Source organism: Candoia aspera, chromosome 5 (assembly GCF_035149785.1).
Source record: "Candoia aspera isolate rCanAsp1 chromosome 5, rCanAsp1.hap2, whole genome shotgun sequence".
Taxonomy (NCBI): domain Eukaryota; kingdom Metazoa; phylum Chordata; class Lepidosauria; order Squamata; family Boidae; genus Candoia; species Candoia aspera.
This window is the reverse complement of record NC_086157.1, coordinates 85,873,986-85,890,557: the sequence shown is the minus strand read 5'-3', so window position 1 is coordinate 85,890,557 and position 16,572 is coordinate 85,873,986. Positions and strand designations below refer to the sequence as shown.

The following is a 16,572-nucleotide window of genomic DNA, read 5'->3' as shown; positions in this document are numbered from 1 at the left end:
TATTCAGCAGTATATGCCTACTGTAGGAAATTAAAACTAGTTGTGCCTTTTATATAAATATAGCAGAATACAATAGTCCTTGGTTAATGACCAGTCATTGAGTGACCATTTGAAGTTACGACGGCACTGAACGAGCAGTGTTTTCAACTGGTCCTTGAAGTTCTGGCCATCTCAGCACCCCTGTGATCTGGGCGCTTGTGACAGTTGCACTTACACTTATGCTTGTCCTTACGACGGTTGCAGCATCCCACAGTCATGTGATTGCCATTTGTGACCTTCCCTGCCAGCTTCCCACAAAGTCAACGGGGAAGCCAGCAGGAAAGGTTGCAAGTCGCTCCTGTAACTTGCTTGCCTTCTTGTGGCTTTTTCCCCCGAGGAGCCTGCACACCTTCCCTTACTTAGCAGCAGCTGCTGTTCTTGTGCACTGCCACAGTGGCCATCTGCGCACCCTCCTTCACCTGGCAGCCACCCTCAGCCCTGCTGCGTTCACACCACACCAGCCACTTACCCACCTGCCAGCCTGCTTGTGAGCCACCTGGGACTTGCAACTTCCTGCCAGCTTCCCTATTGTCTTTGCTTGTTGGAAGCTGGCAGGAAATCATAAGGAGGTTCTCACTTAACCCACGATCCTTGCTTAACAACAGCAACAGGGACTATCCAGATTGCCATCACCAAGTGATGCGGTCATGTGACATGTTTTATGACTGCATCACTTAGTAATAGAAATTCTGGTCCCAATTACTATAATTAAGCAAGGACTACCTGTGTATATGTCTAGTTGTTCCATGTGAATGATTTTCAGTATGGAAGTATTTTCCTATCAAAAAATCATAGTATGTGAGGAGGGTCGTATTTATAATGCCTGTTTGTAGTGAGACTGTTTAGGTGGCAGCAACTAACTAACCTAGGCTCATCTTGAAAAAGCTGGTCCATATTGGGTAGGAGGTACTAGAAAATCCCAAAACTGTAGCCTAGGCTGGGAAGCTGCAAACATCCCAGATGGCAGCAACAAGCTACTGTATTTCTATGTTATTGCCAAAACTACATGGACATGTCCATGAAGTCAGCAGTTGAGCTCAATTCAATGGAGTCTGTATCTCTTTTTCTACTGAGCATTTAATATTTTCTCATCCAGTGCTATCTTTACCTTATCAAATTCTGATGTAATACTTGGAGTATTACAGTTCACAATGTATGAGCATAAAAACTGGTAAACAACTGAAAGATTCAGTAAAACACTAAATGAATTACCCATTCTTGGTTAAAGCTACCACAATGTCACACAACACTTTTTTTCCACACAAAAAACTTAATAAACCCCTTTATTAGGCATGGGGGGGTACATCTGGGGATAAACCACTTCTATACAAGTTCCATTTAATACAGAAAGGAATCAGATTTCTGGTACTTAATATTTACCTTCTCCCACCCACCCCTATCCCAAAAAATGGTGAGCAGAGCCTCAGGAAAGCCAACAGGAGTGGAGCTTCACTAGGGAAGAATTACGACATTGTAAATTTTTTGCGACAAGTTCTGCCTTGGAAGCTCATCTTATCAAAAAGTCCATCAGATTTTGGACTGCCTGGTACTAGATAATGAGAATTTAATTTATTCTAGATGTTATCATAAGACCCCTTCCAGATCACATAAAGGCAGTTTTACCATTGTCAAACAGCTCTTAGATCTTGTGAATACTTTCTATATATGTATTAAATGAAACTTGAAACTACTCTTGACAGAAAAAATTGAGAACCTGCATCTGTTTACATGAAGTATGTAGATATAAATTCTGAGCTAAATGTGACCATTGTCAATTACCTAGATGCAACTAAGTGTAGGGAACCTGGGCAGTTTTGGGATTATGAAGGGGGGAAGGAGAAGTTGTAAGTCTCACCTCCTATGGTCCCAAAGCAAAGTGTAATTTTATTTACATTTCATGTAACATCTTTGGAGGGGCAAGTTTTGTTGGCATCCAGAGAGAATCTTGTGTATTTCCTTCATACAGCTCAATCTTCCCTTCAGCTATTTATATAACCAACATACACAATTTAACTCCATTCAGTTAAAATTGTATGTACTTCAGCCCTTTGTGTTTCTTATCTTGATAACTGGAAGTTGGATAAATATGAAACCACATTTATGTAAAGGATACTTTAGTAGATGAATTAAGATAACTTTCCTTGTTCGAGAATTGCACTCTCTCTGTGTGTTTGTATATATTCACACACACACAATTATGCCACACTAATCCAGTCCACTCAATTTAACTTTGGAAAGTTAAATTGTCCCTCTGGTGAGAGGAGATGGGAGGTGACAAATTTGATAAATAAAATGATTCCTGGATTTTTTTTTCAATTAATGTAATGATACTAGGATGGAATATTTTAAAGTCTAGGAAGGTTTCTTGAAGAAAAAAATAGCATGAAGGGCAAATAAAAATATGTAAGTAGGAAAAATTATTCTCATCAAACTGTAAAACTATTTTTAAACAAACATATTTTATTATGTTTGTTTTTCATTATTCAAAATTTTTGCGACAATAATTCTAATAATACATCATTTAAAAATCATCCACATCCTCTTATACTCATTCAGAATGTTCCAGTTTTCCCCAAGACCTATATCTGGTTCTTTAATGATCATCATGTACTAGACTATTGTTGTTGTTTATTCGTTCAGTTGCTTCCGACTCTTCGTGACTTCATGGACCAGCCCACGCCAGAGCTTCCTGTTGGTCGTCAACACCCCCAGCTCCCCCAGGGACGAGTCCGTCACCTCTAGAATATCATCCATCCACCTTGCCCTTGGTCGGCCCCTCTTCCTTTTGCCCTCCACTCTCCCTAGCATCAGCATCTTCTCCAGGGTGTCCTGTCTTCTCATTATGTGGCCAAAGTATTTCAGTTTGGCCTTTAATATCATTCCCTCAAGTGAGCAGTCTGGCTTTATTTCCTGGAGGATGGACTGGTTTGATCTTCTTGCAGTCCAAGGCACTCTCAGAATTTTCCTCCAACACCACAGTTCCAAAGCATCGATCTTCCTTCTCTCAGCCTTCCTTATGGTCCAGCTCTCGCAGCCATATGTTACTATGGGGAACACCATTGCTTTAACTATGCGGACCTTTGTTGTCAGTGTGATGTCTCTGCTCTTAACTATTTTATCGAGATTGGTCATTGCTCTTCTCCCAAGGATTAAGCGTCTTCTGATTTCCTGACTGCAGTCAGCATCTGCAGTAATCTTCACACCTAGAAATACAAAGTCTTTCACTGCTTCTACATTTTCTCCCTCTATTTGCCAGTTATCAATCAAGCTGGTTGCCATAATCTTGGTTTTTTTGAGGTTTAGCTGCAAGCCAGCTTTTGCACTTTTTTCTTTCACCTTTGTCATAAGGCTCCTCAGTTCCTCTTCGCTTTCAGCCATCAAAGTGGTATCATCTGGTATCAAGTGGTACTAGACTATAGCATGCAACTATTACCAGTTTATGAATTCCAGCTTTCATATGCAGGTATAACAATCTAGATTATACTAATTCATACTTTCTGTTATGTATTTAGTCTTTTACTTCCTAGCATATATTAAATCAGTTCCACTCCAGGTCAGAGCAGTTTTGTTTAGATCTCTTACATCCTTTCCTGTAAGACTGTTTTAAATGATCAGCCTGTCCCAATGCAAGTACAAGCCACTGACCATTTCTCAAGGCAGGAATGCGCAGCAGCATTCTCTACCTTTCCCCAGCCCACCAGAAAGGCAACTGTCACTCATCTTTTACTGCTATGCATCAAAAGTAGATTTTTCTGACTTACGTTGGCTTAAGTGGTACTGTCTGGTTCACCTGCAGTATGCTTCATTTCATGATAGGCAAACGTCTGCATTCCAACTGGCTAGTATGCATTGTGGCAGAAATGCCCCCCTTCCCTCTAGTCATTAATAAAGATGTGAGGGAATCTATTAACTGGGGGCTGTGGTAAACATGCAAAAATAGACAGAACATGAGGCTATGACTGGCCAGTGGAGGAAGGGGTTGAAGTCTGGAAAGGGATTTCTTAAGTTGGCTTTATTTCCAGTCAGAAACAGGAGGTCATCAGTTTAAGGCTGCAGTGCAGAAGAGCCCTAATTTTCACAGATGGACTGACTACCTTCCTTCCCTTCCTTCCCCATTTACTCTAATACTCCAAATTGAAATCTTCCTTGTACTATGGACTCATCACCAGATGAGTCCATAAATACTGATGATAGCTACCTACCATGGTCAACTGAGTCCTTGACAAAATGTTTTTTAATAAGACAAACGAGGTTGGACTAGGTTACCTGTCTTAGCTGAAGATGCTCCCAATGCAGCCATCCCTGCTAGATGTAAGGAAAGTAACTATCAGTTCTGGCACATTTTGGCCAGTATGGCACAAGTAGAACCAAGCATGTTTGTTTATTTGTTTATTTTCTATCCCACCTTTATTTTTATACTGTAAATAACTCAAGGTGGCAAACATACCTAATACTCCTTCCTCCTCCTATTTTCCCCACAACAACAACCCTGTGAGGTTGGTTGGGCTGAGAGAGAGCAACTGGCCCAAGGTCACCCAGCTGGCTTTCATACCTAAGGGGGGACTAGAACTCTCAGTCTCCTGGTTTCTAGCCCATTGCCTTAACCACTAGACCAAACTGGCTATTATATGCCGACCAGGATCTCTAATCTAGCTACGACCTTGCAAGCCAACATACAGTTGCCCATAACCCACCAACTAAAAGATGTATACAGTATATTAGCATACAGTCCGACGGGCGCACTCAAGGGGGACACATACTCAGGACTCAGACGAGTAAAATGTTATTTTGTCAAGTTACAACCTAATCTGTAGCCCCCTTTCCCCCGCCATAAGCTTGTTAACTTATTTCGAACAAATGCAGATGTTAACTACACATGCCCACCCACCTCATAACAAATTTCCCGCCTACGCGTCACTTCAACTATTTCCGTAGCAATACAAGGCCTGCGTGGAACCTGTCATTTGTTCTATCGCAAGATCACCCTGCCTCCGGTTTCTATGGAGACGGGAAGCGTGGTGCGCGGCAGAAGTGCCCGGTTTGGTCCTTTACAGCCGCCGTCCTTCTCTGCTTGGTGAGTGGTGGGGGAAACCTCGGAGACATGGCTGGACGCCGGTGGGTGCAGCAGTTACCATGACGACGCCATGGAGGGCGGGTCGCTGCTCAGCGCCGTCCACAGGTGGAGATGAGAGGGAAGCTGCGACAGGGTTTGGAGAGCCGGCGCTTAGAGAGTGAAAGGGCCTGAGGGGCGGTTATGACGGGCAGTGCACGGTACCAGGGCGGGCTCTTACATGTGAAGAAAAGCCCGACGAAACCTGGCTCGTTGGGAAGCGAAGGGTGGAAAGTTACTGACTCAATTGGAGTCGGCGTAGTGTTCCCTGATCAAAAAAGACAGCCGGGTTTATTTAGTTACTTAATTAACTTGTATGAATCTAAGTTTTTGTTCGGAGAGTGACAATTCTGTGATCGGTGCTAAAGGGCGGGCGGAATAGGCGCGCAGTGTGTGTCGCTATCTCGGTAGTTCGGACAGCTTAATCGTCTCAGGATCCGAAGCATGCCGTTGTTTCGGAGAGGACCAAAGGAGGTGGCGGATGCCATGGCGACAGGTTTAAAGGATTGGCTTACTGCTTGGTCTCCTCCCCTCTGTCGCTTAGCGAGCGTAAGCAGCATCAGGCCTTAATCTGTCAGTTATCCCCAGCCCGGACAGAGGCTGCAGGCCTTGCATATTCTTTTTTTTTTAATCCCGCCTTTATTATTGCTCTGCTTTGGGCTGGATCCCAAAATTGGTTCGGCCTCCGGGAAAGCTTTATCATTTGCCTCAACGTGTCTGGCAAGCATACACTGGGAAAATGTCATTGTACTACAGGAATCATTACCATAAATGTGTTGCTTTGGTTAAGAAAAAATATTGATGCCCAAGAGCAATGGGAAATGTTGATAAAAAGGAGTGGTGATAATTAATTACTCAGGATTTCATGGCTTGCTCCTGGGCTCTTATTCTTTGAGAATGAAAGAACAGATACTTTTTTACCTCGGTAGGCAAGTCCTTCAATTTTATTTTGCTTTTATTTTCTTTACTAATAAAAGACTTAAGTTGCAGTCCTACCATATTAATACAAAAGTCAATTTTATAATAAAATATGCTGCTACATGCAAGAACATCTTTCAATTAATTTATCACTGTGGATAATCAATTATGTCTGTCACTTTTCCTTTTACAATATTCACCCTCTCAACAAATGCTGTATGTGTGTGTGTATATGTGTAATTTGTGTGTGTGTGTGTGCGTGTAAAATATGCATTTCTCAAGAGTATACTCAAATGCATCTGATTAAGTGGACTACACATGGAAGTTAATGTGATAAAACCTTTATTAGTATTTAAGGTGCTAGAAGGCTCTTTGATGTTTAGGACTGATCAAAGTACTTGTGTATAAAGTGAGGAAAGTGGAAGAAAAAAGACTGCAGAAAAAGTGGATAGTGAGGATCAAAGAAATTACTAGAATGTTCCTGGGAGAGCTATAAAGTATAACTATAGGAGAATCAAGAGTATTTGTCCATATAGACAAGATTAGAACTTTATTTGATGCCATCTATCTAATCTGTGTACAAGTTGTCCTCATTTAGCAACTGCCTCATTTAGCAACTGTTTACAGTTATGACAGTGATGAAAAAGTAACTTTATGACCAATCCTTGCATTTATGACCTTCGCAGGTCTGTAAACCCAATTGTGGTCACTAAATGAGAACTACTTATATATATAGGTTGTCAAGTTAGTCAGCTAGCACTTGACAAAATGCCCCATGTGTTCTTAATGCCTTTTATGCAATTTTATTTAGAGGAATAGAAAAGGAGGGTTGTAACATTATATTGGATCTATCAGTTCTGTCTTCTAATGTTATGATTATTCCTTCCTTCCTTCCAGTTGATTAGGATGATGGTCCCTCCCCATACCCCATTTAAAAAGTGACCCCCAAATATATAAAATTTTGATGAATAGACGTCACTCACTTCATTATACTATCTTACAGAGTTCTGTGAAATCTAAGTATAGTAGAAATAAAGCTGTACTTTTTGAGCAAGATTACAAACCTGTATATACTTACCTTGGAATTTCTGTAGAACTTCTCAATAGATGTGCATAGCATAATGCTAATTTTAGTGATCTGATTAATGTGACATTTGTACAGCTAAATAATGTTGATAATAGAACTATGTGTTTGTTACCTGGTAAGGAAAGGGCATTGCCTAGCCAGTTTGGATAGTTGACAATAGAATGTTGATGTACAGTCAATCCTTTTTCATCATAATTGAAGTAAAAGTGAAGCAGTTCTGAATGGAGTTTGTGATTAGCACAGACAGGAACTTAGGTAGTATTTCCTGTCTTATTTCCATGTAATGTTTCTTTTTTCAAATTTTCTAGCCATTTCTGATATATCCTTGTAAGTTCCCATCATATTATCCCACTTAAGTTATAATGAGCACGGAAGAGTAAATTAGAAATGGGGAAGTTTCCATAAGAGTCATGCAAATTAAACTGTTGGTATTGCTCAGAAATGGTGGATGGAATATCAGACATGAACACTACGGTCCTGGTAGTCGTATTCCTTGTACTGAATTATTGTTTTGATTTTTATTTATTCAGTTAAATATTGTTGTGTTGGATAGAGATTTTCACATGATAAACATAGTGGGAAAAAGTTACATCTTTCTTTGTTAGTACCACAGTAATAAATCCATATAATGTCCAAATAGGCAAGTTAATCATCAAAAGCCCTGCATCAGCTTTCAACAATTTGGTAAGGGACAATTGAAGATAACAGTTAGTGTTATTCATTTGCTATATACTGTCTTAATAGGAATCTCCTTTCCTTATATCACTAGAACAATCACTCTATAAGAAAGGTTTGATTGAGAGTCACCCAGTGACACCCAGTTTTCATGAATAACGGTGGACTAGTACCTGGGTTCCCAAGCCTAGTTCAGAACCTTAATCCCTACACAACATTAGTTCTCTCCACTTTTTGTAGTGGCGTTATTCCGGAGTGTCGTTTACGTAGTGTTAATTGTATTGATCTTCAGCTTAAAATGTTTTATTGCTTTTAATGTATAACAAAAAAGAGAGCAATAACCAAAACCAAAATTAAATGAACAAGAAAAAAAAATATATATTTTTTTGTACAGTGGAACTCAGGTCTTACACAACCTTGATGAAATGGAATCAAATTGATTAGATTATCCAAGACATCAATAAAAAATAAGTTCAACCGCAGAAAGTATACAGATGTCTTCAATCCAGGGTTTTAAATTAGGTACCTTAGAATCTTACCATTGGAGTAAAACATGCATGGTACATCCAAGTACTTCAAACTTTGATAGGCTCCAAATTTGGGGGATATAATTTAATATCACATTCACATCTTCAAGCCTTTTTCTAACACCCTGTTTACAACCTTAATATTATATCACTGACATACCGACACAAACACACAGACACAGACACATTAGTGTGACTTACTTTATTAGAGGTAAAGTTGAGCTGGATTGCTTTCAGCAGGAGTTAACAATCATAGCTGATGTGGGGGGAAATTGAGCATTGCACAAGATTTTTGTCTGTTTCCATATCATTATCTGCCTATTCTTAAATTCAGGATTGTCTTCATTTCAGGGAAAATAAATTTCCCATGGTGGAACTTGGCAAATACTTTTTAATGCCCTTGCATTTCTGCTGCTGTATTATATTGCTAACTTATTCTCTCACCATGGACTTTTGTAAAGGTACTTGTGAAACTAGTTATAATTTAGTTGTTTTAACTGTTTAATTGAACTTTATTTTATATTTTATGGCTTCTATTTTTTAATTTTCTGTTGGCTTAACATAAACTTGTAGAAATAAGTGTTTTGAGATAATTAGGAGCAGGGACTTTGTTGAGTTATGTTTTATTGCCATTATTATTTATTGAGTTACATTATAAATTGATAGATACTATTTGTAATTTTATGTTTTCCAATTTTATAGTTTTATTTTAAGGAACATCCACAATGAGTGACAAAAAAGAAACCAGTGAATCTACAGATGCGGGAGATACCACAGAAGGTGGTGAATATGAGGATGATTTTGAGAAAGACCTTGAGTGGCTAATTAATGAAGAAGAAAAAGAAATCTCTGATGATATACAGGTATTAAGAGAATAAAACATAAACTTGTACCAATATACATAAATATATGTAATATAGATTGAATAGAAAAACTGCTGAATGTGAGATGATATTCAAGTCCTTTATGATTAAATGCCAAATGGCAGGCAACTATTCTATGACTTGATTCACCCATCATGTTAAATCGTAAGGTGCTTTGCTTACTTTTGGTGTATTGTGTTGTATGAGTCTAATCACTGTAGTTTATAAACTGTGGTTTACAACTTAGTTCAGGAGTGCACAATCTGAAGCCCCAGGATTGTGTGAAGTCCCCCAAAGCCTTTGTGTGTCCACCAAAAATTGTTACTAAATTATATAACTTTTAATGTGACGAAGGGAGAATTATTAAATGCAAAACTGGAGAAGATTGTGTTAACTATATTTGATTTCAATTAAATATAAATAAAATCAATTTTAGTTTTTGTCCTACATTTTGGAGTGTGGTGCACAGACTACCATGCAAAACCTTTGTGCAGTCCTCAGCCCAAAAAATTATGTATTACCAGTTTAGCATAGTGTAAGAATACAATAAATTGTTATCCAATAATGATTAAGCAAATCATGCCTTAAATAGTACATGAACCAGGTCTGTGTATATTGCCTCCTACATTTTATATAAATACGTATTACATGTTTTTCATAGAATCATGATGACAATGAAGAGGATTTTGAAACTGACAAAGACTTAGAGGATAGAATAAATCCTTCACAAGATTCTCTTGAGCCTGAAGAAATACTGAAGGATGAGGAACGAAATTCTTCACAAGAGCCTCCCGAACCTGAGGAAGCTCTAAATGATGCACCACAAAATGAAATACATTCTGTATTTGAATTTGACCCTAAGGTGTTGGAACCGGCATCTGATACAGATAGTGAAAGCTCCTGTCAGGAATCAAGGCTAGAAGACAAGGAGGAAGATGATGAAGATATAAAACGTTATATCTTAGAAAAAATTGAAGAAGCCAACAAGCTTCTGTTGTGTCAGGAGCCTTTGGATGAAACAAAAGAAAGAAAACTAAAATTCAGGGATAATCTAGTAGAACTAGAAATACCATCTCTGAAAAATATAGAAACAGATAAAAATGATCCTCACAGGGAACAAAACATTGCAGGTAGGCTGACTCAGTTGCGCATTTCTAATGAAACAGGACAGGAAGATATCTCTCTTTCTATTAATGGTGGTACAGATGATGAGCACAAGGATGGCAAGATCCTAGTAGAAAGAGATGGGAAGTTTGAACTTTTGAGTATCCGTGACATTGAAAGTCAAGGCTTCTTTCCTCCACTGAGTGTTTCTTTCAGTGACTTTGAAACTCAACATATTTCTCCTAAAACTTCCTATGCTAATGCTTTTGGCACAATCAGCATAACAAAAGAGGAATCCTTCATGCAAACACCTGTAACATCTTGTTCTCCTTCCAGAGATCGATTTATTTTTATCCCTCAACCACCACCTATTCGACCAAGCTCCGCCATCAATATTACAAGGAATATAGAACAAGGGAAAAGCCCACGCAGGGTCCAGTCAGCAAAAGTGAGCATTGGTATAAGAAGTTCTACATACTGCTTATCACCCAGGCAAAAAGAGCTACAAAGACAAATGGAGGAAAGAAGAGAGAAAATAAGAAGAGAGGTGAGAATGTTATTGATGTGATTATTTCTGAAAGATCTATAACCAGGATATGAAGGCAGAGAATACCCTTCATATTTGTTCCTTCTGCAAATAATATTCAAAGTACAGGTTTTGTATGTGGGGATTTTGTTTAGCTGTATGATCTTTTAAGCAGTCATTTTTGTTTGAAATAAAAACCTCTTACCTCTTACAGGAGTAACTTGAAAATAAACTCTAAAATAAATCCTACTGGTCCATATCTTAAACTTAGTATGTTCTGTTTCATCTTTTAAAGCATTGTTAATACTATTTCCTTTTTAGGGCTGTGTCCAGAGGTCAGCTTCCCTTGCTGGCTTTGTTCATGTTATGCAATGACGATTTACTTAGTTTACCTCAATTTCCTGGGTTTGTGCAATACACTGAACCATAGTTAACAACATGAACTGGATTCATAAACCATGTATGCCAAGATTTGGTTGTTTGTGATTCAGGGTATTGTATGAACACAATCTTTGATCTGTGTTGCAGTTACAAAAGCAGAAATGGTTTAGGGGAGGAGGGAAGCTATTTGTCATGAAATACTAAGTAACATGAAGCTTCAGTGCAATTGTCACTAATTTTGAGATTCTGCTGTTGTTTCCCATCATGATATTATGTTTCGAGAAAAAAATGGATTACATTTAATCAGTATCCCTTTGTCTCCTGATCCTGTGGAGAATCTTAGAATGAGAAAGCGTGTGATTTTTGGCAGTTCCTACTCCTGCTTACAACCTTTGTGCCACTTTTCCTTTATTTGCAGTGTCCCTCAACCTTTCAGAGAACACTGGGATGGGGGATATCTTGTGGAAGAACAGCTGAAAATCACATCCTTTCTTGCCTAGGCTGTATCAAAATCAAAATATGAAGCTCTGTGATTGAAAGCAACTACTTGACCAACTTCTTTTACAACTTCCATGTTTATAATCCTTTGAATTTTGAATAGAATTTTTCAAAAATTGTCATTATTTGTTTATGTGTTAATGCAAGGAAGAAATACAGAAAAGGATACTGGAGGACCAAAAAAGGAGAGAGAATGACCGAGTCTTCCAGGCTTGGCTGCAAAAGAAAAAAGAACAAATGCAGCAGGAGAAAAGAGTTCAGCGTGCAAAAGAAATGGAGAATGTAAACAGCAGAGTAAGATGAAGTTTCTATTGTTCTTCTGTGGTTGGTTCAGTTTAAAAGTTTAAATTAAGTTTTCTTGATGAGGATGGATAGAATTCAGCCTTTTATTTCCAGACGCAAGTATTCATATGTCAAGGACAAATCTAGGGTCATTTATTTACAGATAATATAATGATTAGCTATTTAGAAACAAAATTGGCATGCTATTAAACATCACTAAAATTCCTTTTGTTGCGATGTGTTGTTTGTGTGCATCTCTCTTAAGCAACAGCTGCAAAATTTCAATTTCTAGATGCATATTCCTTGGCTTATGTGTCAGAAAATGCCTAGAGTTTGCCACTTCATTATAAAAAGAATGGAATGTTAGATTTTATAATTTGATTAATAAAAAGAGTTGCTTCGTGCGAGATGGGTGGTGATGAAATTTGAAATATAAATAAATAAAATGCTGCATGCTAATGTTTTGAAAATAAAATTGGGTTATGTAAATTGGGTTATGTAAAGTACTTAAGTTTGTGAAGCCTTCTGAATTTTAAATATTTCTGCATATATATTACCTAAAATGTGATCCCTTCTCCACACATCCTAAAACTAGATGAAGAAAGCCCAATTAAACAAATGAGTCAAAAACATTGTATTTGTTGATTGGTTGGTTGAGGAAAATGATCCAAAGCTATATATTTGTGTGTGGCAAAGTTATGTGAAGCTCTAGGATTATCAGTTCATTTGAAAGGGAAATTAGAGTCAGGTGTTTCAATCAATGGGATGATAATCAGGTGTAAGTGTGGGAGGTCCTACCTTATTTAAAGGACAGAATGTTGGGTATTCACTATCAAAGTCTGATCTTTGCAACACAGGCATGTGGAAGTGTGTCATGGCTCAAACAAAGATTTCTGAGGACTTCTGAAAAATGGTTGTTGATGCTCACCAGGCTGGAAAAGGTTACAAAACTTTCCAGAGTTTGGACTCCAACAGTCCACTGTCAGGCAAATTGTGTACAAATGGAGGTAATTCAACACCATTGTTACCTTCCCCAGGACCAGTTGACCAATCAAGATCATGGCATGTAATAATCCAGAAGATCTCAAAGAACCCCAGTGTAATGGCTAAGAAACTAAAGGGCAAATGTCAGTGTTCATGAGACCACCATCAGAAGAACACTGAACAACAATAGTTTACCTGGCAGGTTTGCAAAAAGAAAGCCACTACTCGCCAAAAAGAACATTTTTGCCCATCTACAGTTTGTGAAAGACCATGTTAGGCTTTATTCCATCTGTGAAACATGGTGGTGACAGTATCATGGTTTGTGCCTGCTTTGCTGCCTTTGGACCAGAATGGCTTCCAGCATTGATGGAACTATGAATTCTGAATTGTACTAGCAAATTCTACAGAAAAATGTCAGGGTATCTGTTCATGAACTGCAGCTCAAGAGAAAGCAAGTCATGCAGCAAGACAGTGACCCAAAACACACAAGTTGTATAACCAAAGAATGGTTAAAGCAGAAGAAAGTTAATGTTTTGGAATGGCCAAATCAAAGTCCTGACCTTAATCCTATAGAAATGTTGTGAAAGGACCTGAAGCGGGCAGTTCATGCAAGGAAGTCCACTAATACCCCTGAGTTGAAGCTGTTCTGTAAGGAGGAATGGGCTAAAATTCCTCCAAGCTGATGTGCAGGACTGATAAATTACCAGAAATGTTTAGTTGCAGTTATTGCTGCCCAAGTGGGTCTTACCAGTTACTGAAAGCAAAGATTCACATACTTTTGCCACACAAAATTATGTCGTTTTGGATCATTTTCCTCAACAAATCAATGCACTAGTATATTGTTTTTGACTCATTTGTTTAATTGGGTTCTCTTTATCTAGTTTTAGACCTTGTGTGGAGAACAGATCATGTTTTAGGTCATATTTATGTAGCAATATTGAAAATTCAAAAGGATTCACAAACTTTTAAGCACACTGTAGATACACCAAGTACTTGATCAAAGCAGATTCAAAAAAATACTACTAATTACAAGAAGTTAAGATGCCTCTGAACACATGCAGATGATTTGTTTTCTACGCAGTGCATCACTCTTACTGAATATGGAATTATAACTGAGATGGGATTGTTAGTTTGAATTATTTCAGGTTGTGTTTATAATCTAATCTCTTCCCTTTCCTACTTTTCTGATGTTATTATTCTGGAAGGCAGGCATACATCTACAAATCATAGCCAGGGCATGAATACCTTCTCTTTGGAATTTTATAGATTAGAGTATCTGATATCTTCAGTAAGGACATGCAGCTGTCAAATTAATTTCATAACTGTAAAATTCAATATTTATTTTCCTAATTCTGAAAACAAATCATTTTTTTTAAAAAAATAGGAGAGTAGAAATCCAGAAGAAGCTTTCAAGTTGTGGCTTAAAAGAAAGCAGCAGGAACAGATTAAAGAAAAACAGATACAAACTCTGAAAGAACAAGAAGAGGGCATGTTCTTCCTTCCAAGAACAACTGAAAATGACAAAGCTTATAAACAGTAAGTATTTTTGCTTTTCATTTTAGGAACTAATGCATTATCATTATTTTAACAAAATCTGGATGTTTTTTCTCCAGGAAGCAGATGAATTTTGGTCCCCATTGTCTTCTGCTTTCTCCTGCAACTGTATTTTTCTCACTACATTTTGGGTCAAGCAAGAGAAAAATATATCTACACTCCATGAAATAATACTGCAGCTTGAAAAGTTAGATCAGTTTTAGAAACCATGATTTTCTTTAACACAGGGTTATGTGTATGTTAGCATTATATGACTAGAAATTAGTCATCTCTTCCTATTGTCTTAAATTACATTAAAATATTAAATGTTCAAATATGTTGTTTCTAAAATTGATCTGCTTTAAACTGAAGGTGATTAAATGAGGGGTTTAATTCAACACCAAATAATCTTACATCCTGGCTAGTAACAATAGAAATGAAACCTGGTTAATGCTTGATGAAAATAGTTTCAGATGCTCTAGTTTAACAGTTTAATCTTTCATGAAAACTCTTGTGCTGACTATATTTCTATGTAAGCTAGAGCGTGATAATCTATATCATGGTATTAATGAGGACAAGTTTGCTCACATCAAAAGATTCAAAATACTTACTGGTCCTAACAGTATGAACTATAGTCCAAATCACCAGTGACTGTCCAGTACGCCTTTTAATGATGCGTTCTGTTCCAGAATGTATCTTTTTGTTAAGGAGCGGTTACCTGCTTCTACTACCCAAACAAACAGCACAAAATGATGTGTCAGTTAATGTTAAGTTTTAAACACGATTTCATTTCTCTCTAGATGGCTAAGGAGGAAGAGACGTGAGAAGCGAGAAGAGCAACTAGTTGTTAGAGAACGATCAAAACAGTTTAAGCAGGAAGCCAGAAGAGCAAAACAAATAGAAAATATTCTGTGGTCAATTTCTGAACCAAAGTCCCTCCGTTTTACAGATCAATACTGCTGAGATTTAGAGACACTGGATGCCTGTCTTCCAGAATATCTTGCATAGCTTGAGATTGCCTGTTGGAAGTAGTTTCTCTTCTGGAATGTTTAGGTGTCCTTCAATAATGGCTTAATTTTCTCTTAGTAATTTTTCCCCATCTTAAACTTGGAATAATTATCTATTTGTGAACAGATTGGGATGGCCTTCTCAGTTCTATAAAACATATGTAAAACAATAAATACTCCTCCTATAACCACAGTGTATTTTTTAAAAAAATAGTTTATCTTCAGACTTATCATTTTCACACCCAGCATTGGTTAAAAACTCTACCCCCATCACAGCTGATACCAAAATGATAAGAGTACTTTATTTATGTATGTACCAATGTTTGCTGTTCAGTCAGGCAGCTAAGCTATTTTAAAGTTTCATTTAATTAAACTATTTTTCTGCTTTATGGGGAAGAATGGGCTTATCGCACAATTGGTAGTAGTTACTAATGACATTCAAATATCCTCCATTTTTCAGAAGCACTTTCTGCTTATTTTGAAGCAGAAATCACAATATCTGCACTGCTTTGAAATTTAGCAGCATATACATGTTGTAAAGTAAAAGTGTTAGAATATAAATCTGATGTTTTGTTTCCAAATTTGGGGAAGAAGTTGAAATGGGGATTTGCTATCATATAGCATATATTTTTATGCTCCCTCTCATTCATTCATTCATTCATTCATTCATTCATTCATATATATATATATATATATATATATATGAATAGCACTATTTTTATGCTGTTTCCTTTCACTCTCACACACACATATAAATATAGGTATATAATACAGAAACTATTTTTGTATTATTTATATATGCATGTGTATATGGGGTTTATATGACATGGCTTGGTTAATGAATCAGACAGGTGTTGCAGGTTTGTTCTTCAAGAACAGAATACTTAATCATATATAACAACCTTCTTCCAGATACTGGATCAAACAAAAAATAGGCTGTAGGTTTTCATAGATACTGTGTCACAGCATTATTTGGAAGTCCTGTTGTAAAAAAATAGGTTATTTGCTGTGTTATTGAGAAATTGCAAATCCAACCCA

The 16,572-nt window shown here is 37.4% G+C and overlaps 1 protein-coding gene across 2 annotated transcripts; it reads left to right on the top strand.

Moving 5' to 3' along the window:
• Positions 1-5,102: 5,102 nt before the first annotated feature.
• CCDC181 (coiled-coil domain containing 181) lies at positions 5,103-15,722 on the top strand. 2 transcript variants are annotated; one of them, XM_063305637.1, is made up of 6 exons: positions 5,103-5,218; positions 9,059-9,219; positions 9,881-10,870; positions 11,876-12,022; positions 14,379-14,530; positions 15,328-15,722. In XM_063305637.1, exons 2-6 carry the CDS (start codon positions 9,082-9,084, stop codon positions 15,488-15,490), a joined length of 1,590 nt encoding a protein of 529 aa, XP_063161707.1. In that variant the 5' UTR covers positions 5,103-5,218; positions 9,059-9,081; the 3' UTR covers positions 15,491-15,722. The 2 variants fall into 2 exon arrangements, with proteins under 2 accessions (XP_063161707.1, XP_063161708.1); XM_063305638.1 differs by having other exon boundaries at positions 5,106-5,154.
• Positions 15,723-16,572: the final 850 nt, after the last annotated feature.

Coding starts and splice junctions, on each gene's coding strand:
- CCDC181 (XM_063305637.1), top strand. CDS start 9,082: ATGAGTGACAAAAAAGAAACCAGTGAATCTACAGATGCGGGAGATACC. Junction 9,220..9,880: donor AAATCTCTGATGATATACAG/GTATTAAGAGAA, acceptor TGTTTTTCATAG/AATCATGATGACAATGAAGA. Junction 10,871..11,875: donor GAGAGAAAATAAGAAGAGAG/GTGAGAATGTTA, acceptor TGTTAATGCAAG/GAAGAAATACAGAAAAGGAT.